The sequence below is a fragment of the Fusarium graminearum genome, chromosome 2 (genome assembly GCF_000240135.3).
Source record: "Fusarium graminearum PH-1 chromosome 2, whole genome shotgun sequence".
In the NCBI taxonomy this organism is placed as follows: domain Eukaryota; kingdom Fungi; phylum Ascomycota; class Sordariomycetes; order Hypocreales; family Nectriaceae; genus Fusarium; species Fusarium graminearum.
The window spans coordinates 5772606-5797044 of record NC_026475.1 but is presented as its reverse complement, the minus strand read 5'-3'; the positions used below and the strand labels follow the sequence as shown (position 1 = coordinate 5797044).

Below are 24439 nucleotides of genomic sequence, written 5' to 3'. Positions count from 1 at the left end.
TGCAGGGGGCATGATTGGTCAACATGTCAGCCGCAATTTCGTCATAACCGCCAGTGGCTTTTTGCTTATTGTGACGAACTTGGAAGTGTCAGATTGCTGAGCGAAAAGTGAGAAGAGGCATGTCTCAGTACGGCAATTTGATATCATATCTACTGTATCCTGTGTCTAGGATTGCTTCTTCTTGATAGACTTGCGCTCCATAGCCAGGGAGCCAACAATGGTAAGCACAGCCAAAGCCAATGGGATGTACAGGGTCTGTATAACTGCATTCTCATAACCACCCAGCACACTCTTCAATCTCTCCGGGCCAATTGACTCTCTCATCTTGGATAACCCCGCCTTTTGAAGCTCGTCAACGTTGGTCCCTGGCGAAGACAATTTAATCTCATTGGCAAGACGGTCTTGAAATAACGTTGCCGACGCGCAAATCCACAAGCTAGAACCCATCCCAGCTCCAAAAGTTAAGATCGCTCCACCGAGAGAAACGTCTTCCACGGGAAGAACAGCTTGAAGTGCAATCATTGGACTGTTGAGGCCGAGGCCGACTGCTAGACCTAAAAAGGTCAAAAGAATAACTGCTTTGGTTACCTGTTCCTCAAAGTCGAGAGTTGTGAGAAGGCCTGATACTATTGGCGTCAAGACACTCGTGGCTAGCATGAATGCTATTAACCTGATTAGCTTTTGTTCATTGGATCGTTGATCGAACTCACGGTAATAATATCCAAGCCAGGTCGTCCCCAGTCCGGAGATAACAAAGGCGACAGACAAGCCGCCCACCATAGGAAGAGCAAGCAACCCAGCTTTCGTAGGTGAATATCCTCGCACTCCTTGGAAGTAAATGGACATGTAGTATTCTGTAACCGCAAGGACCCCCTCGCAACACGCTCCAAACCACATACCCGCGATGATGCTTCTCTGCTTCAAAATTCTCGGAGGCAGAAGGGCCTTGTCACCCTGGCGGTACTGTAGGTACCCGAATGCAGTAAACAGAAGCGCACAGAAAACAAGAGGCAAGATAATCTGCCAGCTACCCCAGCCAAACTTTGTACCACCCCATTGCAAGGCCATGAGAAGACACGTAACAGCCGGAACAGCAATTAGCGTCCCAAGGAAGTCTATCTTCTTCAGCTTTTCCTTCAAAGTGAGCACGGGTGTATTCTCTCGATGATGAGAAGACTCATGAACTCCGTACCACGTCAAGATCAAGCACAAGACGCCAAGCGGGATGTTGACGCCAAAGCACGCTCTCCATGAAAAAGCATCAACTAAAGCACCGCCAATGGTAGGCGCGGTGATGAGGCCTAGACTTCCGACTCCACTGAGCAAACTATTGACCATTGCCTGTTTGGAGAGGGGAAAACATTGCTTCAGAAGCTTGAATAGACCCCCGTTGATGGCTCCTCGGCCAAGACCGCTGATTGCACGGCCGAGAATGAAGACTGCCGATGAGGGCGCGAGAGTACAAACTAAAGCGCCTATCTCAAACGTCGCGATGCCAATGAGGAAAACGGCTTTGGTGGAAAATAAAGTGTAGATTTGGCCAAAGCTGAGAGTGTTAGTTGATGGTAGAAATGAGTAATTGCTCACTTACAAGAAGACAAAGGCGCTGAGGGACATGCCACTGTAGGAGCGTTAACACAATTGTAGGGTCAAAGAGTTTGGGACTCACTACGCAGCGGAATACCATCCAATATCTGCTATTGTCTGGAATTCGTCGGTTATACTTGGTACAGCAACTGCGACAATTGTGATATCCTGTCCACAGTCGATTAGTCGAGTCGGCGATAGTTGTGAGGGTGCAACTTACAAGTCCACTAAGGAACAAGGCGATGGACATGGACGCCATGGTTGACCAAAGCTTTGGGCCAGTGGGAAATACAATATTCTCCTCTTCAATTTGCAGCGCTTCGATCGGTCTCGATTCACTAGGTGAATCTATGTTGGACTGCACCGTCACGGTATCAACAGGCGTCTGGGTTAGTGTTTCGGAAGCCATTGCTGCGTGCTATAAGATGGAAGACTACAAGCTTGACCAATGACCCAAACCAACTTTGGGGCGAGCCAAGTATTTATCTTGATTCCATCTGACTCTGGATGATCGCATTGCTGACAGTTTCAATCAAGCTTACACCAGGTTCAATGGCTAAATGGTTGAATTACGCGTTGATGGAGGGGCACCCAGTGCTGCAATTGGAGGAATTATTCAGGTCTTTAGGGGATCTGCCACTATAAACGGACTAGTAAAGACATCACTCTGCGTGTCCAATGTGGCAGCACGCGTCTGCTGAGGTGGCAGCATAAGACAACGCAAGCTTTCGAGGTGGAAACGACTGGCCTAAACTGAACTCAGAAGGACTTGGTCACTGGTAGTTACAATCACATCTCTGCGTCTATTGTCATTGCTGCCAATGTACATAGTCTGCTAGTGTTGACATCTACAAACCCAGGGAGTGACACAGACAGCGCATTGTCCAGTGCTATGAACCAGTAAACTACCCCGCAATGACCGGACATACGCTGACCCGACAGCGCAACCACTGACGCGTTCAGCTTCAAGATCAAGAAATGGACATGTCAAGACAACCAGCGACAGCAATCAACGACACACCACGACCCCCGACCGAGAGATTATTGCTCAATCAGAAAGTTTACTCTTTATACTAAAGGATTCACCATACTTTTGCCCCTCAACAGGAACTGGCGACCGCTAATGAGGTCCTCGAAACATGGCGTCCACCGTCGCGCGATCCCTTGAGCTTCAACAGCTCTGCGCCAAATCCTCCCTTGATCCTTTGACCGCGCACGAATTGTCATCCCATCGATACGATTACTCTAGAAGAGACATAGTACCTATGGTAGCATATATCAAGCTCATCTGCCTTGCAGTGCCGCAAGGTTCAAGATACAAGAAGGATTGAGGGGGCCATGGTTGCCGTGGTCAGGTTCACGAATCCTAGGTCAACCATCAATACCTGTACTACCCACGGCTTTGCTAAAGAAGGGCCCGATACAGAATGGAATTAAGGTAAAGGACTCACTGATCCTTATCGGTTGCTCTGAGATGCGACATGATCATGCGCGAGATCCGTTGACTTGGGCAGCAGGTCTGTACCCTCATTCGTATCCTTTACTACATACTGATCTTTCATCTAGCCTACTCCGTCTTCGATCACCGAGTTGACTGCCAGTCTCCGACGAATATCATTCCAAGTCCACGATGGACTGACACGCAAGCAACCCCGAACAGCGAGCCTCTCCGATAGATCACGAGATAAATTTCCTGAAACGCGTTCAGTCAAAACAACCTGGGAAGGTCTAAACGACTGGACGAGTTCCTTCGACATCGTCCGCTGCAAATCAGCAGTTAGTGATGGCCTTGCTTGTCCGTAGAAAGGCAGAGCTGGCCCATTCGTACCACGATCCTTCCTCGACGCTTTTAAACAAGAGATACGAAATACACTGGGTAGGCGAAAGGTAAGAGTAGGGAAGATGCTAAAAGCTTCCTCCATGCCGAAGCTATTCGAGTAATGAATCAACCGGACTCGTCGCCCACATGCACGACCGATAATACATCTTGATATTATACTGCAGAGCGACCGTGAGCTTTGGGAGGACTTGGATCGAGGCTTGACCAGGCTGCATGATGTCTAGCATACCATCGGTATACTTCGGATTCCAAAACACCAAGCGAACGATAGCCAAGTTGACCTCCTAGGTCTAACGGTGCAGAAATAAACAACCTAAGAAGCATAATCTGATTAGTATACGCTGATCTACTTCGTCCCTTATGCTTGTCGCGGCCAATGTTTCTGACACCCCAAGGCATGCCTACGTTGCCTTCGTCACTCTGTATTCACATCTAGAGATCTGTTATTTGCATGCTATCGCATATCTATTTAGTAGAGTACACAATCTTAGAGACCTCATCTCTCGTCAGTATCTTTCCAAACGAAAACATAACATCTGTCATGGTCTTGTCGATGATCTGCTCAATCTGCTCGTCCTGCGTAACTCCAACCTCCTTCATGCTACACGGCAAGTCAACAATCTTGACCAACCGCGCAACACAGTCTCCCGCCTCGACCTCATTCCATCCCAGTGCCTCATTAAAGATCTTGACGATTCTTGCCTGCGCCTCGGGATTCTTGTCTTTGGTATAGCGTAGTACAGCAGGGAGCATAATGCAGCTCGTGATGCCGTGCATAACCTTTCCTACGCTGCCCAATTGATGGCCGATGGCATGGCTGGCACCCATGTTGACACGGTAGACAATAAAGCCCATGAGAGCCATTCGACTTCCTGCTTGACATTTGCTAATGCCTTGGATGAGCTCATCCTCGCCTTCTTCTCCACGATTGACACCCTCCTTGTACTCGGCAAGACCCTTCGATAAATCGCGCAGTGCTTGCTCGCACCAATCCTGAACATCGGGGTGCTTTGCACACTCTGGATTGCAAAGCGTCTCGATGCAATGGTCCACTGCACGTATGCCTGAGCTCAACCAAAGTCTCTCGGGCGCGGTCCTCGCAATCCATGGATCCATCAAGATCAAGTCCGGTGCACCGCCATCTTTGAGAGTGAAATGCTGCTTCTTGCCAGCGCTGTTGGTGCAACTTGCCGTATGGTTCCACTCTCCGGCGGACAAACTCGTGGGCACCAGGATAAGTTTGACTCCTTCTGCTTTCTTCATCTTGTCCTGAGGTGCGACGCCTTTTTCTTGGTCGAGAAGAGCCTCCATGTCTTTCTCCTCGAAGCCCTGCGGTAGGGTCGCCGACATCAGACGTGCAACTTTGCAGGCATCAGAGTATGAACCGCTGCCGACACAAACAACACAGTCTATACCTTCCCCAGTGACTCTATGGGCAATGTCAATAACATCTTTGTATGGAGAGTGTGAGCCCACACCCTCCTTGGCGGAGATGAGTCTATCGCCCAGAGCATCTTTGAAGTCGTTGATGATGGAAGTATTGTTGGCGAGAGCTTTGCTGTGAACGAGTAGAATGCGCTTGGACTTCCACTCTTGAATAGTTGTAAGGATATCGTCTTTGCTGCGCGAGTTGAAGATTGCGTCGGAACCTGGACGGTGTCCGCCTTCGAGCTGGGGAATGCGATATGGCTTGAGTGAGCTTGTCATGTTGGCAGCTGTCTGTCTATACGTAATAACAATCGGGCAGGTGGGTGCTCTAGATACTGAATTGGGCAGTCTCAGTCAGACAGACGCGGTCGTCTTCTCTTATACTCAATTGACAATGGCTTTGTGCGGGTTCAAGGCTAGTTCGTCTCAAAGTGGGTTCGTGACGTCTGAAAGATGACGCTATGCCGAGTTCCGGACGCCATTCCATACCTTGGCTGCCTGTACTGAGATTGTCCGATAGATAGAGTCATCTGTACAGGGGATTCTTAATAGAACTATGTCATTATGAATTATAGAGAGGTGAGATTATGGGGACTATATCGCTGGTGATCTTTGCTCAATCCACCAGGATACCATCTAAACCTCCGAGCATACCGAGCAATTTAGACTTGGCCAAGTCTCTGTTAGTCTTTCCAATCCTCTCCTGGATATCCCTTCTACTCAATGATAGCTCCTCGGCTACCTGTTTCCATGAATGCCCGTTTCTTGTAACTGCTGCCTCTTGTTGCAAGTCAAACCCACCTTCGCGAGAACCCTCATCCAAGTATACATCCTGTAACACCCCATCACGCTTCCGCACTTTGCCACCGACAATGACTGTTTCAACTTTTCTGACCCCGGCTTGACGAACAATAGCTGTCAAGGGATCATTCTCAGCTGCACAGCCAAGTGAAGGAGATGACGTGTCAAAGATGATCAGATCAGCCAACTTGCCGACGGCGATAGACCCGATTTCTTTGTCCATGTTTATTACACGAGCTGCCTGTATAATAGCTCGTGGTTTCCCAAGGTAATGTCCTGAAGAAAAGGTCTTGGTGTTCTGCGTTGCTCGATCACTTGCCAGAGCCATTTGCATCTGGTATATCATGTTAACAGGCCCACAAGAGCGACAGTCTGCACCGAGACATGTGAGTGGGAGGTCCTCTCTGAAGGCTACAGGGTCTGCGCCTAAGGCCATGAATATTTCGGTGTCTGGGGTAGAGACAATGTATGTCCCGAACGATGTGAGAAGGGATGCTTGTTCAGGTGTCGTTCCACTACCATGCGTAAGAAGGATATCAGGCCCGAGTAATCCACAAGCACTTAGTTGCTCTGGAACCTTGGATTGACCTTTCGGCATGGTTAACTATTCAGCACTTCAAATTCTCCAGTAGCTGTTGCTTACATACCTTTTGAAATCGGCCAATGTCGGTAGTGGCTTGCAATTAACTTTACTCCTGCCCTCTTGACATGATTCAGAGTTTCATATAACATTGCCTGGTAGGAAGTAAGAGTCAAAGAAGAAACCCAGTTGTACACGCTGGTCGTCTCCGAATGGTGCTCTTGCAGCAAGAGTATCGATCTGTGGCAGCAGCCATTCAGGTTGAGGAGAACGGTCAAGTTCAAAGGAAGACTCTGTCCACACTTTTGCAATGAGTGGCATAACTCCATAGCAGAATACAGATCGTATACCCGATGCGATAGTAGCACTCAGAGCTGCTGAGTCATGTTCGGGTTGAGAAGCCGTATGGGCGTTGTCGACGACACAAGTTGTTCCAGAATCGAGAGCTTCAAGGCATCCGGCTAGCTGGCCCCAGAATATGTCCTTTGAAGTAAAATTGAAGCTTTGGAGGTTAGCTTGAAGTCTGTTAGTCTTTTATCTTGGCTGACTATAAATGCACGTACCTTCAAGCATATAGTCCAACATAGTACAATCCCCAAGAAGTCCCTTGAGCTGACTTTGCCACATATGATGATGAGCATTGCTTAATCCTGGAGAGATTATCTTGCCTTTACAGTCGATGACAGAAGCATGTTCGGGTTTGTTGATATCCTGGCTGATCTCAGCGATGCGACCATCTGAGACGAGGACGTCAGTGTTCCTAAGAACAAGAATATTGTCTTTTTCGTCATGCTGCAGTACAGTGCCATTCTGGAGAAGTATTTGGTTACTCATTTTGTTGTTGATTTAGAAGAATGCTGACGAGAATGAGTGAAAGTCGACTGCCAACTTATACATGTTTCCAGATGTCGGCAATATAAACTCGGACTCGGCCTTATCTCTTTAGTATCTTATTTTAACTAATATAGATATTAGTAATAAGGATTAAGATAATAAGCTTAATAAGCTAACTAATAAGTTAGTTTTTTGAGACTTATTAATTAAGTTAAGAGTATTTCTCTATTTGTATTAAAAGAAGGAAGAAGGGGATATAGGCTATTAAGGAGGTATTGATTTTATATTATATAAGAATAAGGTTATATTTATACCCTATATTGTGACTCTTAATACAAGGTAACCTCTTTTTTTTAACGTTGTATAAACTATCAAGTGTTAGTACATCTTAACAGCAGGACGGTAGCCATGGAAGTCAGAATCCACTAAGGACTGTGTAACAACTCACCTGCCGAATGTCTATCGAAATGTATGGCGATGAAAACCCCCCGAAGAGTAGCTCAGGTGTTGCTAATGCCTTGGCTGAATGGTACACTTGCTTCGGCTCCCTCTTCGCAGGCCTCTTCTGCGTCGCCTGCATCTTGCGTGTCATGGGGCTCATTTCAACGGCCTGGACCTTACTCTTCCTTCTTCCGACAGTTTCTTGCTTCCTTACCGCTGCTGTCCTGGCCCATTGGCTCCCCAGTGCCAATCCTTGGGTTTCCTACCATTCGCAGGAGAACAGCAATCAAGCGACAGATGATGGACAGGACAATGGAAAGGCAGCAAATGCTACGTCGCTCAACAATACCCCGCCAATCTATAACGCCGAGACAAGGTTGGTCTACTCGATGCTCCCACGAGCCTTTACTGACTCGGGTTACCTAGTGGTCAGTCGGCAGTCTAAGAGCAATAAAGGCGAGCTGATTTGATTCAATTGACGTGTTCAGAACATCTTTGCGCTTTTCCTTGATGGATTTGTTCTTACCAAAACCGAGATGGATCGGGATGGAAATGGAAAAGCAAAAGCAGAGGAGCGGAGATAGCACGGGACGTTACAAGCTATCAAGGGCAGCGGACCTAACATTGTGTCGGGTCGATGGATAGATATGAGCAGTGAAACCGTCTTTCTTGTGAAGATCTGTTAGTTTGTCTGAACGTGTAGTATCTTCTAGCTAGATCAGAGAACCCACAAGACAAAACCTCATTTGTCGCATACCACGGCGAGAGGTGGAATTCTTCCCTGCATCCGGTGAGGGTTAGCGGCCATCGAAAGGCAATTTCACTGTAGCCATCCAATCCTCATGATACAGCGAGCTTCTTGGGCGTACACATATCCTATATTCCGAAATCTTCTCTGACACATGTGGAGAACAGCTAAGTTGAAATGTGCTTGGAAAAAGCGTTTTGGTTCATGATAGATACACTTGCGACTCTCAGTGCTCGTAGAAGAGCCTTCCAAGCCCCTAGACACCCGTGAGAACATAAAGCTCGCCTGTCGAATCACTAGTCATGAACAGCCTTCCAGCCTTGTCAAATGCCAGTCCCGCGGGCCTGAAACAGCCTGAAGGGCACTTGGTGTTGTCCGTGTTCCACATGAGCGGCACTTCTGCTTTAGGATCCTTAGAGGAAGACACTGGTTTGCCGTTGGCAAAGTCCACCTTACTAACACGGTACCCATCGCCAGGGTTGCGGTTCCTGTAGTTATATATTAGTCAGTGCTTGCGCTGTAGGGGCGAACACAACGATATCGCCCACTTACCAGCTTCCATGAAATGAGATGTATGCCGCACTGCCATCGCGAAACTTGACGTCCAATGGAGCAAGGTGAGAACCGAACGTGATCCTCGGTGCTTGCTTCTCCTGGCACTCCTCGTCTGTGAATCCCAGATCTTTCTCTCCCTGGGGTGTAGCAGCCATTTGCTTGCCAACCTCTGCTCCACCTGGGTACTCCTTGACGTTTGAGGTATCGTAGATGGCAAAGCATCCTGGATATCCGTAGTTGGCACCGTACTGGGCGCTCGAGGTATCATTGGGAAGGCCGTGAAAATTGAATTCTTCACCAGGATTGCTGTTATGTATATCGACGTCTCCACGGTAAAGATTGTCGACTGAGTTCTCAACGGACCACTTTTGACTGTATCAGTTCCAGGATTCTGCGATTGAGTTGGAGAGATTACACTTACAATATTTCCCGTGGAAGGGTCCTCTGCCCAGCCAACACTGTTACGAAGTCCCCAGCCGAATAAAGACGCTTTGCCATATTCCAAGGGTGCTTCCGCCGACAACAACTCATCAATCTTGAACACTCTCACCTGACTTCGAACAACATTTTTGTCCACAGTTGCCGTGTCCAAATTGCCATCGGATCCGCCAGCGACGAGGAGCAGATTGGGATTGCCGGCAAGAGGGATGGTCAATGTGCGAGTAGAGTGTGTCGCAGATCCATCCATACCAGTAATGACGGTCCGCCGGGAGCCCACGCTGCCTTTGGAGGCATCATAGTCGTAGGCGTAGACCTCGCTGGGGCTAGAAACTAGGATGGTCTTGCCATCGGCCGTGAGAGCAATACCGTGGTTAAGCTATGTTCATTTAAACGTATTAGTTACTTCCCACACGATACATAGGACTTGAGATCAAATTGAAACGTACATTTGCATCAGAAATTAAGGCCTTATCAGAGTCGATGCAAACGTCAAGGTCTTTACCGCCATCAAGAACAACCCTCCTGACACCCTTGCTACCAGACTCAGCGATTAGAAGATTGCCCTCGGTATCGACAACAAGGTGTCGGGGCCGCTGCAAACCGGTGCGGAGGAGCTTCTGCTCCACGCCATCAGCAGTGGCGATACTGGCTTTTGGTGTCAGGTTGCATTGTGCAGAAGTGAGGCCAAGGAGAGTTACCCCGGCCGCGAGGAGGACTTGTGCTAGACGTGGCATTGTCACTCGTCTAAACGGATGTGCTGTTAGAAACAAGATGTAGCGGAATGCTCAAGGAGGGCGAGTCGCGAGGAAATATGTATTATGAGAGACTTGATCACTGCCTCATCAGTAACGATTGGTGTCCTGTAGCCCCTGACCACATGCCTGCTGCATCCATTTGCACAAGGGCTTTTGATTGATAAATGATATCATAAGACAGAGGAAACAAGATCACATTCCCCACAAAGGTAGTAGTTGCAAAACATATACAGCATAAGCTTAAATGCTGATGCTACTCAGGTGGTGGCCACCGACGCTTCCCAGCCTCGCACTGCCTCCGTGGCAATCCAGGACATCTGTCGTTACTGCCTAGGTCCACTGAGACGTACAATCTAATGCCTTGAAATTCCCCCATTTCCTGCCATGACTAAATGGCTTCTAAAACACGCTTAGTTGGCCACTTGCCCGATAAGGAAGAATCGGTTATTGCTCCGACGGCTCAATCGGGCAGGTGCTGACAATAACTCCGGTGATCGTATTCATCGCTATACCACTTCCTCAGTCAATTCCGAGATGGTGGCTATTTCCTTGCTCTCAGTTACATTGTTTGATGCAAGGCTCTAATGTAAGGGTCTCTTATGCGTTAACGTACGGAAACTAGGGGCCCTACACGGCCAATGCTCTTATCTTTGTTCAGATTAAAAGCCTCATATTGATACAAATATTATTAAGACTCTCACTTCTGTAGAGTACAGCTGATTCTTACCTTGACTATTGCTTGCTACTCTGTGACGGATTTGGGTCCTGGTCTGAAGCGCTCTCTAGTGTTTTGTTCAACATCAATATTATAATAACAGCTTCAATACATGTATATCTCAACATACTTGATTATAAATCTACACTGGACCTAATACATCTAAATTTACTCTCCCGAAAAAAGCTGATTTCCCGACAGACGAGGCGGCCATTTGGACAGATGTTGGTAGATGAAGGGTAAAAAACCTAAAACTAGAATAGTCTGTACAAGAGTATCACCCCCACCTATGTATGACAGCCAGGACAATCCCAACAAGATGGATCATCCCACAGATGACTGATTCCTTGCATCTGCCTAAAAGAGCTAGGAGTCATAGTTTGATCGGTGAAGTAACAAGAACCACCAATAGAAGTAGATCCCATACAATCCTTCCTGGTCCGGCAAATAGCAGCACATCTGGCGGCTGTATCCTGATCAACTCCGGGATACAAAGACGAGCCATACTGATAGAAGTTGTCATTCAACACCCCTGAGAAATTGCATACAGAATTTCCGCCGTTCGTGCGTGTGCAGGAATCGCCAGCCTTGTAGTTATAAGTTGGACTCATTGGAAGAGGGTCATTACTTGGAACACATGTGGGGCATGTATAGCACGATCTATGACTCCATATAGCGTTTTCGGGTCGAAGTTAGGTTCTTTGTAGTTCAGATTAGGTTCAGTAAAGTCAGTTTCTATTATCTTGCTAGATATAAAGAGATAATGGTTCTTAGAGGCGAAGAAGGTAGATGTTTCGCAGTTAGGCAGGGTATCGCATATAGCGGCGCATCTTTTCTAACTCTCCTGGATAGGATATTTAGAATATAGTTCTCTCTAGCTTTTACTAAGAAATACATCTACAGTAATGCAGACATATGGGTTGTTTTTAACACCGGAGTAACTGATTTCACATTGCTGGCTACAGTTGTTATAGTAAACGCCTGTGGGTTGAGAAGCTCTAGTGGTAATCATAAAGCTGGACGGTCCTCCAGTGGTGGAAGGAATCTCAGATGTAGACGCCCCAGTTGTGGTAGTCTCATGTGGATCTGGATCGTCGAATCCACAGCCAGTGCATCTGAAGCACTTCAAGCTGTTCTAATCGGCAGACTGACTATTGCTGGTTTGAAACACCTCGGTCACCATAGAGTTGGAGTAGAAACACTGCTTGGAGGCGGGCTGGTAGCCAGCTGACTTACAGCCAGGCAGAATTTTGCAAACCGCACCGCACTCGTTGATGTTGTCATAACGAAGAGTATCTCCAGGTGTATCTGCAGGTACAGTATAAATATCACCGTCGGCTGTTCCGTAGAGACCGCAACTCAAGTCGTCTGTGTGCCAAGTAAAGTCGTCGACTCTTTGGCATGTTGGTGAACAAGTAGATTCTGCGGTCTCGGTAGGTTCTGTCTTGGACGGAACTTGCTTGGTGGTTGTAGACAGAATCTGTGTGGTGGTCGTTGGCTTATGGACCTGCGTAGAAATTATCTGCACGGGAGGTGTCTCTTGACCACAGTCCATACGACACTCAAAGCATTTGTTGATATTGTACCAATCAACCATCTGACTGTCCCTCCCGCCACGCACTTCCTCACGCGTGACAAGCGTGTTGGAGAAGAAACATCTGCTTGAGAGCTTCTGGAAGCCAACTGACTTGCAAGCTAGGAACTGTATCTTGCAGAATTCGGAACATTGTTTAACATCCCGAGCTAAAATTGCATATTGGGATTGTCGTCGCGACCGAAGCCGTAGATGGCATTAGTGTTCGTGAATACGCCGTTGAGGCTACAGCCGTAATCGTCGTAGTGTTATTGGTAGTCTTCGATGAGGGTGCATGTTGCTGAACAGCCAGTTAATTCGGCCGGTTCAGCGGTGGTAGTTTTGGATGCAGGGGTGTCGTTTCCTTGATCCACAACTTTTGTAGTGCCAAAGTGTCCCTCACTAGGTCTGGTGGTTGTAAAATCTGAAGGGGCCTCTATGTCTTCTGAGATAGTAAACGTAGCAGCGTCGGATTTGGTACCTGTAGTGCCAGTGACGGGGAGTGATCCTTCCACTGTGACCTCTGTGGAGCCGTCAGAGGTTGATCTGTTGATGATTTCAGGATCAACAATTGTAGGAGTGTAAGAATTGGAGGTGTTGTCTGTGACAGAAGGTGATCTTTCTGCTTTGAGCTCCGTAACATCAGTAGATCCTCTAATCTATTCAGTATCAATAGACGTAATAGCATAAGATTCAGGAGAAGTAGTGTCCGTGATAGGGGCGATCTCTCGGCGGTGATCTCAGTGGGACTGCTGGAGTCTACAGGGTTTAGAGAGGTACCAGCGTGAGTTTTTGGAGGGTGTGGTTTCAATAACAGGGTACAAGCTTCCCATCGTCATTTCTGTTGAGCGGGCAAAGCTTGCTTCGTTCCAAGAGGTCGTGGAGCTGGCCTTGGCGGTATTCGCGCTCCGTGAGTCAGTAGTTCGTGCTGTTCGAGAAGTGGGCTCAATGGCAGTGGTAACAACGGGAACCGGAACTGAGCCAAAGTCGAGCTGACCACTCCCGATCGTGTCCGGCGTGACCTTATCAGAGATAAAGATTGAGTCCACCAGAATAGAAGAACTGCCCGCACCACTACACGTCAAAGAAACATCAAAGGTAGGCGTACTATCTGAGGCTTCTACCTGTCCAAGGACCTTGACCCAAGAGCCGGCGTCTCTAGAAGCAGCCGCAGACCAAAACATACTACCACCAAGTCTCGCGGCAACAGTGCAGTCACCACCAGAGGTGAGATGATAGAAGAATTGGATAGTGTTCTTTCTTCGAGGGACAGATCTGACGGTTTGATAGATGCGAGCCATTCTACCAAAAAAAGCTCCGCTTATTACCGGGAGCTGACCATGTAATCGACCACCGTGAAGTAGTGGACTGGGGCACCCAAGCGAAGGCTCTCACCTGGAGCAGAGGGTATCGACTGGATCGTCGATATCGGAGGCGGAGCAACTCTTAAACAGGTACGCAAATCACCGACGGATTCGAAATGTGCGTGCTGTTGCTGATATATCAAAACTCAAAGTCTCTGAACGCTTTTACAAGAGTGCAACAGAAACTTCAGGGTAGGGAATAACGCGGCGCTGAGTCAATCGGGTCTGCGGGCCTATCTACCGTTTTTCATGAAACACGTCCAGTGTGTAGGCTCTTGTTTCCCCACCAGTCGCTATTTTAATTTTCCGTGATCCATCCTGTAGCGAGCGATGTCGATCTTCCACCAACGCCTCTCTGGTCACGGAAGATTAATAGCACCTGTTAATGCTACCATGTTTCTCACAGGCAGTATATAAGCGACTTCGATCTCATTCCGTAAATGATCCTTGCTTGCGATGGTGGTGGAGCTGCTTGCTAATTGCTGGATCAAGAAGAGCAGCTTTTACCTTGTCCGCGCAGGGTACAGGTGTTTAAAATGAACTTTTTGCCAAGTTGATGGCTGAGTGTAAACAGGCTAACGAACGTTTAAAGGTTATCGAGGTGAAATTCCATTGTTAGTAGCTGCTTTTTCAGCAACAAATATTTATCATATGATGCCTGTTCTACACTTTGTTTTCAGACCCCTGCTCTGCCCCCTGACCTCTGATCCTTGAATTAAATCCGCCTCGCTTGAAGATACAAAGTCAAGAACTCGGCATAACATCCTTGCGCCGTTTTGGTATTCTCCGTTAACTGTGGAGCATGTTCTCCGTCCGCCTACTTATTCGTTCTTTCACAGGCTGCCTGACCAGCGCTGAATTCGGTAACTACCAAGTTATGTTTGCATTAAACAACATATTTGTTTCAGGTTACGACATATTCTAGCTATTTGTATATCAGCTAAAGGAGACACGGAAGATTTACACAGTAGCGGATTCAATTATTACAGAGATTTATAACCGATATCCTGGATGAAGATCAGCGGTATAGGGTTTCGGAATTTAATCCTTGATTCTTCCGTGGAGTATAAGACTCTGGTCCTCCCCGGCAGGAAAGAGATAGAAAACGACCGACCGACTACTACCAACAAACTACCACGCCAAGGCTATACATCATGCTCGACTCCTTCTCACCACGCAAAGTGCTGACTACACTCGCCCTGGGCGCCGGCCTGGTTGCGGCTCAGTTCCCACCTCAAGGCCCTCCTCAGGGCCAATTTCAAGGTCAGCCTCAAGGTACTCCTCAGGGTGCTCCCCAGGGTGCTCCCCAGGGTGCGCCTCAGGGCCAGGCTGCGCTCCAGACAATCACCGACTTTGGAGAAATCTACAACACCCAGTTGAAGTTGCAGGCTTACATCCCTAGCAACCTCCCTGCCAGCCCATCAATCATCCTCGCTGTAAGTAATATATAAATCACAGCCTTACTGCAAGCCATAAGTTGACCGTATATCTAGCTGCATATGTGCGGTGGAACCGGAGAACAGTACTTCCAGCAAACCAATTACAAATCCATGGCCGACCAAAAGGGTGTTGTCGTCCTGTACCCATCTTCTCCTAAGGACGATAACTGCTGGGACGTTGCTAGCAAACAGACCCTTATGCACGACGGCCAAGGTGATAGTCAGGCTCTTATCAACATGGTTGACTGGGCCATCAAACAGTTTAATGCCGACCCTAAGAAAGTCTTTGTCACCGGTTCTAGCTCTGGATGTATGATGACCAACGTTATGGCTGCAACTTATCCCGACCGTTTTGCTGCTGCTACTTGTTACTCAGGTGTCGCTGCTGGCTGCATGGCTGGTGCACCTGGATCTAGCCCTAACAGTTCTGGTCGTGAATGCTCTGATGGAAAGGTCAGGAAGTCCGGTGAGGACTGGGCTGCGCAGGTCCGTGCCATGTACCCAGGCTACAAGGGCGCGTACCCTAAGTTCAAGACCTTCCATGGCACCGCCGACTACTTTGTCTTCTACCAGAACTTCCTCGAACAGGTCAAGGAGTGGTCCGCGATCCATGGCGTCGAATCTACCGGAAAGGAGACCGACGGCCAGGGCTACACCACCGAGACCTTTGGAGATGGAAGCAAGTTTGTGTCAGTGTCTGCAGAAGGCGTCGGACATACTGTGCCTGTTCATCCTGACCTTGACTTCCAATGGTTCGGTCTTAACTAAGTGGGGGTTGGCCAATCAGTACATATGGGACCTGTACATATGAGAGCCAGTGCTCTACGTCATCAATTGCCTTATCACTGGAGGTATCATTCTCCGGGGGCAGTCTTTTTGTAAATATTTACAATTTCTGAAATTTAAAACACAAAAGAATTTATCTTTTTATCACAATTTTGTTTTAATTTTTAGCTACAGTGCAACCTATGATTGAATGTAATCAACTCAACAGTTCCCGTAAATCATTTCTTTGGGGCTCTAGCCAGAACAGTACCATATCGAGAGTAAGTGCCATCAGGCGAAGCAACAAAATGATCTACCTTCAGATCGGCCTTAGGTTGGAAAACGCAGATAACATCTGAGCCTCCAAACTGAAAGTAGAAAATCTCATCTCCCTTCTTCACCTTATCTCCCACCTGTGTAGTCATCTTCACAGAGGAAACCTGAGCCATTCCAATGGGCAGCACCGCCACGAGACCCAACACAGGGAGAATACATGCTTACCTACATACTAAGCTGACAGGTCCATAAGATGGCCTGACCACTAAACATGGTGGGCCAAATCAACTCCGTAGTCTCATCGATAGGGAATAGGGGCTCTTCAGCCTCTGGCGCCAACGTTTCTAGAATTTGAGCCATAGTTGCGAAATGCTGGTACGGCAGGTGAGTGATGGGATACTGAGGGTACAAGACGGGATGGATTTGGTGGCCTTTGAGGCCTGTGAGGTAGACATGGCGGTTGGCGGACAAGTTTGGGAAGAAACGACCATGATACTGCAAGCGACCACGACAATGCAGATGCAGAAACACCGTCAATAAAGCTTCAAAGTGAATTTTTACCATAATTATTGCTGCCCATGTATAGTTAAGAAGTTGCAGTTGTAAGAAAAGAATATTGTTGTGGTGTTGTGGTGTTGGTGTATTGTGATTGTCTATAGTTGTCTGTGATTCACTGTACGCAACATACCACTCTCCTCGTCTCATTAATTCATACACTTCTCTCATTCCTTCATAAAATTTGACTTCTTCCTTCAACACCTTGAATGTTTAATCTTACTCCTCTTTTCATATGTCAAGTTGTCGCATCTCCTCCTATCAACGTTTCCTCCGCTCCCTAAGGGCTCCGAGACACCAAAAGCTATTACATTGCGACGCAGCTATGCATACGATGATACCGCTTCGTTCCTCCCTCAGTATCTTCGCAATCGTATACCCAATCAAATGAAGAAAGATGAGAAGCTGCAGTTTTACAAGAACGAGGACGGTTTCCTCTACAGTAGAGATCCGACAGGACAATGGGGCGTTGCCTTGTTTATTCGCAACCGCATCCACTTGCATGGTATAACTTGGCCCTGATTATTATGACTTACTTACTGTCCTCACTGACTCTCTGCCATTTAGCTACCTGGTCGTTGGAAAGCTAGTAGGTAGCAGCCCGAAAAGTTGTCCTCCTAAGTCTTAGGGCATAAAAATAAGTGGTCTAAGAAGCTAATGCTCAAAAAGTATGATTTATGATGGAAACATTATCTTCAGGTGGTCTTAGAAGCTTAGTCTAAGCGCCACAAGTTACCCTAATAATTTTGTCTCTTATTCTCCCAGCGGTCAATTTTTCTGATGCCCTGAGGGAAGGGAATTCCGCTCTCTTGACGATAAGCAATGAGATTCTATCCCGGCTGAACCTATTCGTACACCGTACAAGAAGCCCGTCATCATCGACTGCATCACAATCCCTGTTCTAGATCCTTCAGTTCGCACATTCACAACATACAGAAAGCCCTCCACTTTCTACGCGATCAACGAAACAATGCAGATCTGGTTTATGGCGAACAAAACAAAGGGCCAAAGGTTTATGGTTGTCTCTACAGTTCCCAAGACTGCCTTTGGTACCTTTATTCCAAGGCGAGGATATCTCGTATTTGAGATCATGGACGACCATCGTGCCCATGAGAACGCTTGGTTCGGAGTCCCAACTGTCGGGCCTTTTCAGAACTTTGAGCTCGCTTCTTGCTTCGCAGCTCGCGTAGAGTGGCTTGATGAGCCTTCAGCGGAATGGCGAAGCCTCCTGCTGACACCTTGTAAACATAAAGGGAGAGCGGTTAAAGGTCTTCTCGACGGCTGGAGGAAAGCTGCCTCCATTGTTCAGCTTCTTGAAGGGATAACGTGGACAGAACCTCACAACGGATCGGAGACGCTATCACTTGGCGCAATGGAAGTGAGGGAGCTCAAAATTGACCCCCTACAACAAACGTGTCGTTGGGTCCCCAGGAAAGCGAAAGAACTTCAGCCCGCCCCAGTACTTGCCTCTTGGGATGATAACTTCAAGTTGATGGTGGGGTAATTTGGCAACGGTTTCACAATCGTTGGATGCGATCCACCTGACATCAAGGACAAATTCTGATCTGCTTCAGGAGTAGATCTTGCATGGCAAGCCGTGGACGGGGTCGTCGGATGCGATTTTGGCAAGTACTCCAAGTCTTCTAGGAAGATATACTGCGTGAGAGATCCAAACCGAACTGATACCTAGGTATGCACTCGCTGTTCAGAGATGAATCTCCCCTGCACATATACTCCAAGAGCGTGTCACTGGAACTCTGGGGAGATGAACCAACGTATCTGAGAAGGTCATCCAGCGAACTTTCCTACTGGATAGCAGACAAGTTGACCTCCTAAGTCTTATGTTACAAAAACAAATAGCTTAAAGGATGTAGTTTTAGTAGCATAAAATGACCTACTAATTTCGTCTCTTATGTTCTCAGCGGCCAATTTTTTTGATGCCCCAAGGCTTTCGCTGTATCCAACTGAGCAGCATCGCACGCTCGCCTTTCACAACACAATGTCCCTTGAACAGATCCACACACCAATTCGCATTCCAGCGCCATTCGTCATGCAGCCACTCGAGGTCCTGGATTTGGAGGAACAAGACGATGCAGACCGATACACATGGCTCGACTCGCGGCAGCCACGCTCTGAAGACGACAGATTAGCATGGTTTTTGCGAAAAGTGTAATGCCAGCACTATGATACTGAGACGTAAGTATGTCGCTAGATCGAGACGTTAGATAAAGACACTTTACAAACTCTTGGGAAGAGACACAGCTAATTTGAAAAACATAGAATAAGATTCAATTCGAAGACAGTATGACATGGGGCATCGACTTGACAGGAATGATCGCCACACGGATCTCTATGTGTTTCGCAATCCTATTGATTAGCACCGAAAACCACGTCGCTCTACAAATGCTGTATGATAGTGCAAGAAATAATTACAGGATCTTAATGTGTGGCTTTTATAATTTTGAAATATGCATCAGTTGGCTCTATAGCTGCAGTTGACTTTATAGCTGCAGTTGACCCCCTAGCAGCAGTCAGACAGATGGAGCGGCGTCACAGTGGTAAGAAACGATAAGAGGAACTCGGTGTGTGGGCTTTGCAATTTCAAAATATGCATCAGTTCGCTCCCTAGCGGCAGTTGACTTCGAAGTTGCAGTTGGACGGTGTATATTGGTTCATGGTGCCTTGTCTTCCAATTAGCTATGGCTCTTTTGCTGAGTCTTCGCAACTTGAAATGTGCCCTCCAAATGCGCCAAGGTGGATATCTGGTAAGGACGTAAGATTTATATCAGTATGTTGTGAGATTCTCAATCATATCTGGATAGTAATTTAATCTCTGTAATTTTCAAGTATTAGGTTTTGTTGAGCATTCGCAACTTACTATGTGCGCTCCAAATGCACCAAGGCGGATGGATATCTGGCCTTGAATGAGCATTTATCCTGGTAGAAGAAATTGACACCTACATTGTGGTGCATTATCTCTCAATTAGCACTAGTTACCCCGTTGGTCTCACCGTTCAGAGAATGGTTTGGAAAGCCGTTCCAACAAAACGGTCTGGAAAACCGGTCTGACAAAACGGTCAACCACTGTGGCTGAGTCTATCCGTTAGATCCAAACACGAGTCAGAACAGATCTATCTAATCTAGTCGCGTTATTGGCCGCGCTCTGTCTTCCTCCTGCGAAACTACCCTAGACATAATATTTATTGAGCTCAACATATAAATACTCACGATCACGAAGGTTGAATCCGTTTTTAATACTCCCCATATACCACAGACTGTTCTATAGCTCGACCTCTATATATATCTTCCACTTAGTTAAACTGTAGAAACCTTGCGTACATCAAAACTCAAAGAAGAAGGTTGTGAGCATGTTTGTGAAACTTTTTACAATCTAGTCAAGAATCCAAGGCTCTCCACTACGAGCTCGGTCCGTGGCGGCAATATCGAGCCAAAGTGATTGCATTAGTTTCAAGCTCAGACTGACGAGTTCATTCCAGAGTACTCCGTAGTGGGAACAACTTCCTTGTCAAAGACGCAAAGAATGAGTCATTAAAATGGTTTCACAGGCGCTCAGATTGATTTTCCCCTTGTTTATTTCTTTCCTCTTTCACATCAGAATCGATCCACTGTGTCGTCAGTCTCGTCTACCCATTAGAGACATCAGCATTGACAGTGGCGAAATCGGAAATCTTGATCTAGGCAAAGGCGGCCACAGTAACCGCATGTGTAAAGGACTGGGACTAGGACCTCCCGATGTCAAAAGACAAACTTGTAAAATTCGATCTGTATGCAAAAAGTTTGGAGGCGATCTCAAGTGGCTTGTCGGGTCAAACCGTCCGCCAACGATAATTAAAACGGCATGGTCACTAATATTTTCGCAACCCTCGCGAGTCGGTTAAGCCCGGCTGCTCAAGCTATTGCTGCACTCTTTGCCTGCGCTAACGTTAAAGAGTTTAATTTTCGGACCTCACGTGGACGCTAGAAGGAATCGAATATCCCTGGAAGCATTTTGATAAACCAGGCTACAAAGGGGTTAGACCCAGATTTGAGAGATTACGTCCACGACTACGGGTAACTTGACGAGAATGGGATTTCGTGCAGACGCATTCCGGAGGAATTTCCCCAATTCTCTTGATTCAGTTTGCCAAGCCCAGACCTGCGTTCCCCTCAGTCTCAGTGAGCCAGGGTGCGACTCACTCTCGCTGCGACAAAGCTCAGGCCAGGGTGAGAGTGCGCCAGGACCAAGGAAGGGGATTACTTCCCTTCGTCCTTGGGACTGTGGGATTGGATCATCGACCCCTTTATGTTGGCAATTGCGCGATATTAATTAACGCGTTTTGAATGGCCGCGTGTTTTGGGTAAAGATTGACCCCCAATTGCAGAGTCAGTGGCATCATATACGGGCCGGATGCAACAGATCTGTGGCTTTTCAACCAGTCTAGGGATACCAAGTCTCAAGGATATGATGAGCGCCAAGATGAACCCCAAACAAACAAGACAGGGAGCTATCCTGGCTCGTGTGCAACAACACATGGCATGCATCCAAAGAACGAAAACCTCGCACAAGCTTCTCAGGGTACCAGAAAGGTTGGCTGCTGGAACCATAAGAGACGAAATTAGCGAGTCAGTTTATGCTATTTAGACCATGATCTTAGGCCGTTCATTTTTGTACACCAAGTCTTGGAGGCCATCTTTTCTGCCACTCACTAGAATCTCAACAATAGACTTGTTTTAGAGCTTGATTTATTAGTTGGGGCTATCAATTGTGCAACCATTTCATTAATTACCTCCATCTGGCGTGCAACTCTGGAGCCTGGCAGGCCAATGGCACGATGCAAAAGGTAGCGCGTCGAGCCAACAGCTCACCCATCCAGCCTTGCAACTCACTGTCGACCTAAACTAGGGAGATACTGCCGATGCCGGTCGATAGCGTGTCTTGGACCGTGTGTAAAGGCCCGAATAGTTCAAAGCCTTGAGAACCCGTTTTGTCGCTCAACAGCGAATGGAAAGCGTCCCCGCAAGATCTACAGAGCAGTGTCTTGGGTCTGCTAAGCTTATTTAGTGAAGCCATCAACGGCCGTATTGTCGGTCCGACCTAAAGCAGCTCTCCACAACGGCTTTGCCTGATGTAGTCTAGGTTGAAGACATGGTGCTCTTGGCGTCTGACTCCAAGATGGCGACTGGTTGAGCTTGTTCCTCCCCCACTCGTAGCTTGTTTTATGGTTCTTCCCCAGACTGGTCTCGATTCATGGACTCGGGTTAGGCGACGCAGCCAGTGTCACTGGACTGTTGGCCAACAAGATTTTTTTCGCAAGCTTGGGTTGGGGTCATGGAGCTAGCCATGGAGAAGCTTGTTTACTCCGCTGGAGTAGCTGCGAATCCTCCACACTGACCCGACTCCAACCCCAAGTCTGGAGTCTGGGGATTTTTAGAATGAGGAGTGTTGGGGAAAGTGGGTTCGACTCTTGTTTTTAGTGTCGGGGCGATAGAATCTGGGCTGGTCTTTCCCTCAAGTCTGGGGGGGGAAAGATTTGTATAAAGAAGCACGAGCATCACCTCCAAACAATTCTTTCTCATCAGCACTCATCTCCTCATCAATCACTTCAATCTCATCAGCTTCAATCTGATAGATCAATTAGACTTCTTTGTCTTTTTACTTCATACATCACAATGGCTGGAGGTGTTCCTGTTGCGGCTCCGGCTTTGGCTGGCGGCTACTTGAGCGGTCGCGCTCTCATCTTTCCCCTCTCCCTCGTCATTTCTCTCTTCTTCCTGTGGGGCTTCTCCTACGGTCTTCTCGATGTCCTCAACAAGCATTTCCAAACCGTTCTCGGCATCAGCCGTCTCGAGTCAACTGGTCTCCAGGTCATGTACTTTGGAGGTGGTTACCTTCTCTTCTCTCCAATTGCCGCCGAGGTTCTTAAGCGACGAGGCTACAAGCAGACCATCCTGATGGGTCTCTCTCTCTACTCCCTTGGCGCCATCCTGTTCTGGCCCGTTGCCAAGTCTGCTGAAACCAGCACCAACAGTCGCGCGGTCTTCGGCGGCTTCTGTTGCACCACCCTTGTGATTGCCTGCGGTTTGGCTACTCTAGAGACCGCTGCCAACTCTTACGCAGTCGTTATCGGTAACCCTGCTTCCGCCAACGCTCGTCTGCAGTTCTGCCAGTCTTGGAACGGTGTTGCTTCGTTCATCGGCCCCTTGATCGCCTCCAAGTTCTTCTTCTCTGGCGCGAACCAGAACAGCCTTACCAACGTCCAGTTTGTCTACCTCGCTGTCTCCTGCGCTGGTGCCGCTGTTGCTGTTCTCTTCTTCTTCGCCAAGCTCCCCGAGATCTCCGAGGCTGTCATCGAGGATGAGGCTGGACACAGCAACGAGGGTTCCATCTGGAAGCAGTACAACATGTGGTTCGCCTTCGTTGCTCAGTTCTGCTACGTCGGTGCCCAGGTTACCGTCGCCACCTTCTTCATCAACTACGCCCACGAGAACGGTGGTGTCTCTACTGCCTCTGCCAGCAACATGCTCAGCTACGCTCTCATCACCTTCACAGTCGGTCGATTCGTCGCTACTGGCCTGGCTGTCTTCCTCCGCGCCGAGTTCATCATGGTCGTCTACTCTTGCTGCGCCATCGCTCTCACTGCCTACTGCAGCGCTGGTTCCGGTGCCGCTTCCATCGGTGTTCTGATTGCCATCTTCTTCTTTGAGGCTCCCATGTACCCCACCATCTTCGCCCTCGGTACTGCCAACCTTGGCCGACACACTCGCCGCGCTGCTGGTATCCTTGTCATGGGTGTCTCTGGAGGAGCTGTCTTCCCTCCTATCCAGGGCGCCATCGCTGATGCCGCGAGCACTCGTATCAGCTACATTGTCCCTACTGTCGGCTTCGTCTACGTTCTCGCCTATGTCACTGTCTGCTGGGTTCGCGGTGGAATGAAGATCCTCGTCGAGAAGACCCCTGAGTCTCAAGTCGATGAGATCACTGGTGATGAGAAGAACGATGTCATTGTCGAGCAGCACGAGAAGAAGGCTGGCGACATGGCTTAGATGATTGATACGAAACAAGACTACAGGTTTAATTAGAAGCATTTTAGAGCTTTGGCCTTTTACGATAGATAGTGCGAAAAGAGCACTACGAGATACAGAATATAATGTTTATGATTTCTACACGATTAATTTCTTGTCCCTGCTGCATTAGTTGAGTGATGATTGTTGAACTTGAGCAACATCAAGCTTCACGTGACCACCAACACCGACACCTTTCCTCTGACCCCTCTAGATTGGAACTCCAAACAACTCATTCTCTCGTCACTTCTAGATATCAATAAAATGAATTGAGTAAAGCAATACGCCGTGGCGTTGGGGACATCTGTCAACTACCGAACCGTCGCCACTAACGCCATGTCCGGTGCACGGTCAGAGAGACGGAGATTAGTGAGTCGGTTCAAGGCACTTGACGGGTTAGTGGGTACCAGAAAAGCTGGTCCCCTAAGTCTTAGAGTACAAAAATAAGTAGACCAAGAAGGTTAGTCTATACAGCATAAACTGACCTAATAATTTCGTTTCTTGTACCTCCAGCGACTGATGTTTCTGACACCCTGAGGACGGCAATACCAAGCTTGTCTACCCAATCTCCAAATCCCCACCAAACATCATGCACTTCGTATTCAACACCCTGGAACCCCAGATTGAGAGCAATTTACCGACTTTTAGTGGAAACTTAAATCATGTATCATCAATTGCCC

At 47.8% G+C, this 24439-nt stretch overlaps 10 protein-coding genes across 10 annotated transcripts, besides 2 other annotated features; 3 read left to right on the top strand and 7 right to left on the bottom strand.

Annotated features, from left to right (window-relative positions):
* Positions 1-165: 165 nt before the first annotated feature.
* Positions 166-1996, bottom strand: FGSG_03862 (uncharacterized protein; the record flags this gene model as incomplete). The annotated part of the gene is made up of 5 exons (XM_011323513.1): positions 166-626; positions 711-1546; positions 1592-1621; positions 1670-1755; positions 1808-1996. The coding sequence occupies 5 exons, from the start codon at positions 1994-1996 to the stop codon at positions 166-168; spliced, it is 1602 nt and encodes a 533-aa protein (XP_011321815.1).
* Positions 1997-3874: 1878 nt separating this feature from the next.
* Positions 3875-5184, bottom strand: FGSG_12365 (uncharacterized protein). The gene has a single exon (XM_011323512.1). It carries the CDS (start codon positions 5132-5134, stop codon positions 3893-3895), a length of 1242 nt encoding a protein of 413 aa, XP_011321814.1. The 5' UTR covers positions 5135-5184; the 3' UTR covers positions 3875-3892.
* A 287-nt stretch (positions 5185-5471) lies between these two features.
* Positions 5472-6254, bottom strand: FGSG_12364 (uncharacterized protein; the record flags this gene model as incomplete). The annotated part of the gene is made up of 1 exon (XM_011323511.1): positions 5472-6254. One exon carries the CDS (start codon positions 6252-6254, stop codon positions 5472-5474), a length of 783 nt encoding a protein of 260 aa, XP_011321813.1.
* A 123-nt stretch (positions 6255-6377) lies between these two features.
* Positions 6378-7070, bottom strand: FGSG_12363 (uncharacterized protein; the record flags this gene model as incomplete). Its single annotated transcript, XM_011323510.1, has 2 exons — positions 6378-6751; positions 6800-7070. The coding sequence occupies 2 exons, from the start codon at positions 7068-7070 to the stop codon at positions 6378-6380; spliced, it is 645 nt and encodes a 214-aa protein (XP_011321812.1).
* Positions 7071-7537: 467 nt separating this feature from the next.
* Positions 7538-7887: a sequence feature (Protein overlapping with rRNA (FGSG_03864, ESU09312.1) was converted to a misc_feature.).
* Positions 7888-7937: 50 nt separating this feature from the next.
* Positions 7938-7956: a sequence feature (Protein overlapping with rRNA (FGSG_03864, ESU09312.1) was converted to a misc_feature.).
* A 559-nt stretch (positions 7957-8515) lies between these two features.
* On the bottom strand, positions 8516-9989 carry FGSG_03865 (uncharacterized protein; the record flags this gene model as incomplete). The annotated part of the gene is made up of 4 exons (XM_011323508.1): positions 8516-8747; positions 8812-9179; positions 9236-9631; positions 9702-9989. 4 exons carry the CDS (start codon positions 9987-9989, stop codon positions 8516-8518), a joined length of 1284 nt encoding a protein of 427 aa, XP_011321810.1.
* A 2578-nt stretch (positions 9990-12567) lies between these two features.
* FGSG_03866 (uncharacterized protein) lies at positions 12568-13599 on the bottom strand (the record flags this gene model as incomplete). The annotated part of the gene is made up of 2 exons (XM_011323507.1): positions 12568-12957; positions 13114-13599. The coding sequence occupies 2 exons, from the start codon at positions 13597-13599 to the stop codon at positions 12568-12570; spliced, it is 876 nt and encodes a 291-aa protein (XP_011321809.1).
* Positions 13600-14816: 1217 nt separating this feature from the next.
* FGSG_03867 (uncharacterized protein) lies at positions 14817-15869 on the top strand (the record flags this gene model as incomplete). The annotated part of the gene is made up of 3 exons (XM_011323506.1): positions 14817-15098; positions 15156-15411; positions 15478-15869. The coding sequence occupies 3 exons, from the start codon at positions 14817-14819 to the stop codon at positions 15867-15869; spliced, it is 930 nt and encodes a 309-aa protein (XP_011321808.1).
* A 236-nt stretch (positions 15870-16105) lies between these two features.
* On the bottom strand, positions 16106-16868 carry FGSG_12362 (uncharacterized protein; the record flags this gene model as incomplete). Its single annotated transcript, XM_011323505.1, is given in 3 exon segments — positions 16106-16362; positions 16376-16815; positions 16831-16868. 3 exon segments carry the CDS (start codon positions 16866-16868, stop codon positions 16106-16108), a joined length of 735 nt encoding a protein of 244 aa, XP_011321807.1.
* A 799-nt stretch (positions 16869-17667) lies between these two features.
* Positions 17668-18533, top strand: FGSG_03868 (uncharacterized protein; the record flags this gene model as incomplete). The annotated part of the gene is made up of 2 exons (XM_011323504.1): positions 17668-18197; positions 18407-18533. The coding sequence occupies 2 exons, from the start codon at positions 17668-17670 to the stop codon at positions 18531-18533; spliced, it is 657 nt and encodes a 218-aa protein (XP_011321806.1).
* Positions 18534-22367: 3834 nt separating this feature from the next.
* On the top strand, positions 22368-23741 carry FGSG_03869 (uncharacterized protein; the record flags this gene model as incomplete). The annotated part of the gene is made up of 1 exon (XM_011323503.1): positions 22368-23741. One exon carries the CDS (start codon positions 22368-22370, stop codon positions 23739-23741), a length of 1374 nt encoding a protein of 457 aa, XP_011321805.1.
* Positions 23742-24439: the final 698 nt, after the last annotated feature.

Coding starts and splice junctions, on each gene's coding strand:
- FGSG_12365 (XM_011323512.1), bottom strand. CDS start 5,134: ATGACAAGCTCACTCAAGCCATATCGCATTCCCCAGCTCGAAGGCGGA.